Source organism: Neolamprologus multifasciatus, chromosome 14 (assembly GCF_963576455.1).
Source record: "Neolamprologus multifasciatus chromosome 14, fNeoMul1.2, whole genome shotgun sequence".
Lineage (NCBI taxonomy): Eukaryota > Metazoa > Chordata > Actinopteri > Cichliformes > Cichlidae > Neolamprologus > Neolamprologus multifasciatus.
The window spans coordinates 33,277,141-33,277,986 of NC_140452.1; the positions used below are offsets into that span (position 1 = coordinate 33,277,141).

The 846-nt window shown below is 52.0% G+C and overlaps 1 protein-coding gene across 1 annotated transcript in view; it reads left to right on the forward strand.

Moving 5' to 3' along the window:
* Positions 1–326: 326 nt before the first annotated feature.
* Positions 327–846, forward strand: part of LOC146504470 (calsyntenin-2-like) — a 325,046-nt gene continuing 324,526 nt past the window's right edge. The window contains exon 1 of the mRNA XM_085131085.1: positions 327–840. Coding sequence (XP_084987211.1) covers positions 777–840 — 64 coding nt within the window. The 5' untranslated portion in view covers positions 327–776. The remainder of the gene's footprint in view (positions 841–846) is intronic.

Below are 846 nucleotides of genomic sequence, written 5' to 3' on the forward strand. Positions count from 1 at the left end.
CCTTAATTGCATGGCCCTTTTCCTTTCATCGCAATTACAGCATTGTTATATGCACTGCTTTCTAATGGCATTGTAGCGTTTAACTCCGATGGTGTTGTAATGAGCCTTTAGCGCTTGTAGTTCAATTGTTTCGGCTTTATTTTTCATTATAGAAATACTCGCCGACAACCCAACAGTGTTGTACACGGAATCCATTCAAATAGCTTCTTTTCAAACTCCCTCACCCTCTCGTTTTTTGTAACATTAGGGATCACTGCACGCTGCTGTTGGAGTGGGCTGGGATGCTCTACAGATAGGGAAAGGGAGGAGGAGGAGAGCGAGGAGGGCGGAGGATGAGAGAGGGAGACGGGGAGAGCGACAGAAAAAAAAAGAAAAAGAAAAGAAAGAAAAGGAAAAGCGCCCGGGTCCATCTCTCTCCTCTTCATGACGTAGCTCGGTGTGGTCCCGGGGGTCCGCCGCTCTCTGGTCCCGTCTCCACAGTCCGAGCAGCCTGCGGTGCGACGCGCGCGGTGCCGTGCAGCGAGGTGCGTTGCGGGTATCCGCTGTCCTTCTACTTCCACGCTCCCCCGGCTTGTCCCACATATCAGTGAACTGTTTCCACACTGCCTCAACAGAGAGAGGAGAGACCCCGCGGAGAGAGAGAGGGCGGAAAGGAGAAAGAGACAGAGAGAGAGAAAGAGAGAGAGAAGGAGGAGGAAAATAAAAAAAGGCATTAAGAGGAGAGAAGAGGAGGAAGGAGGTCGCCTTAGTCCCTCTCCTGAATCTCCAACGAGAAGATGCTGAGAATAGCCGGCGTGCTGGCTGCTCTGGTTTTGGGGTTGAGCGCCGCTCACACCAAAGGTACGG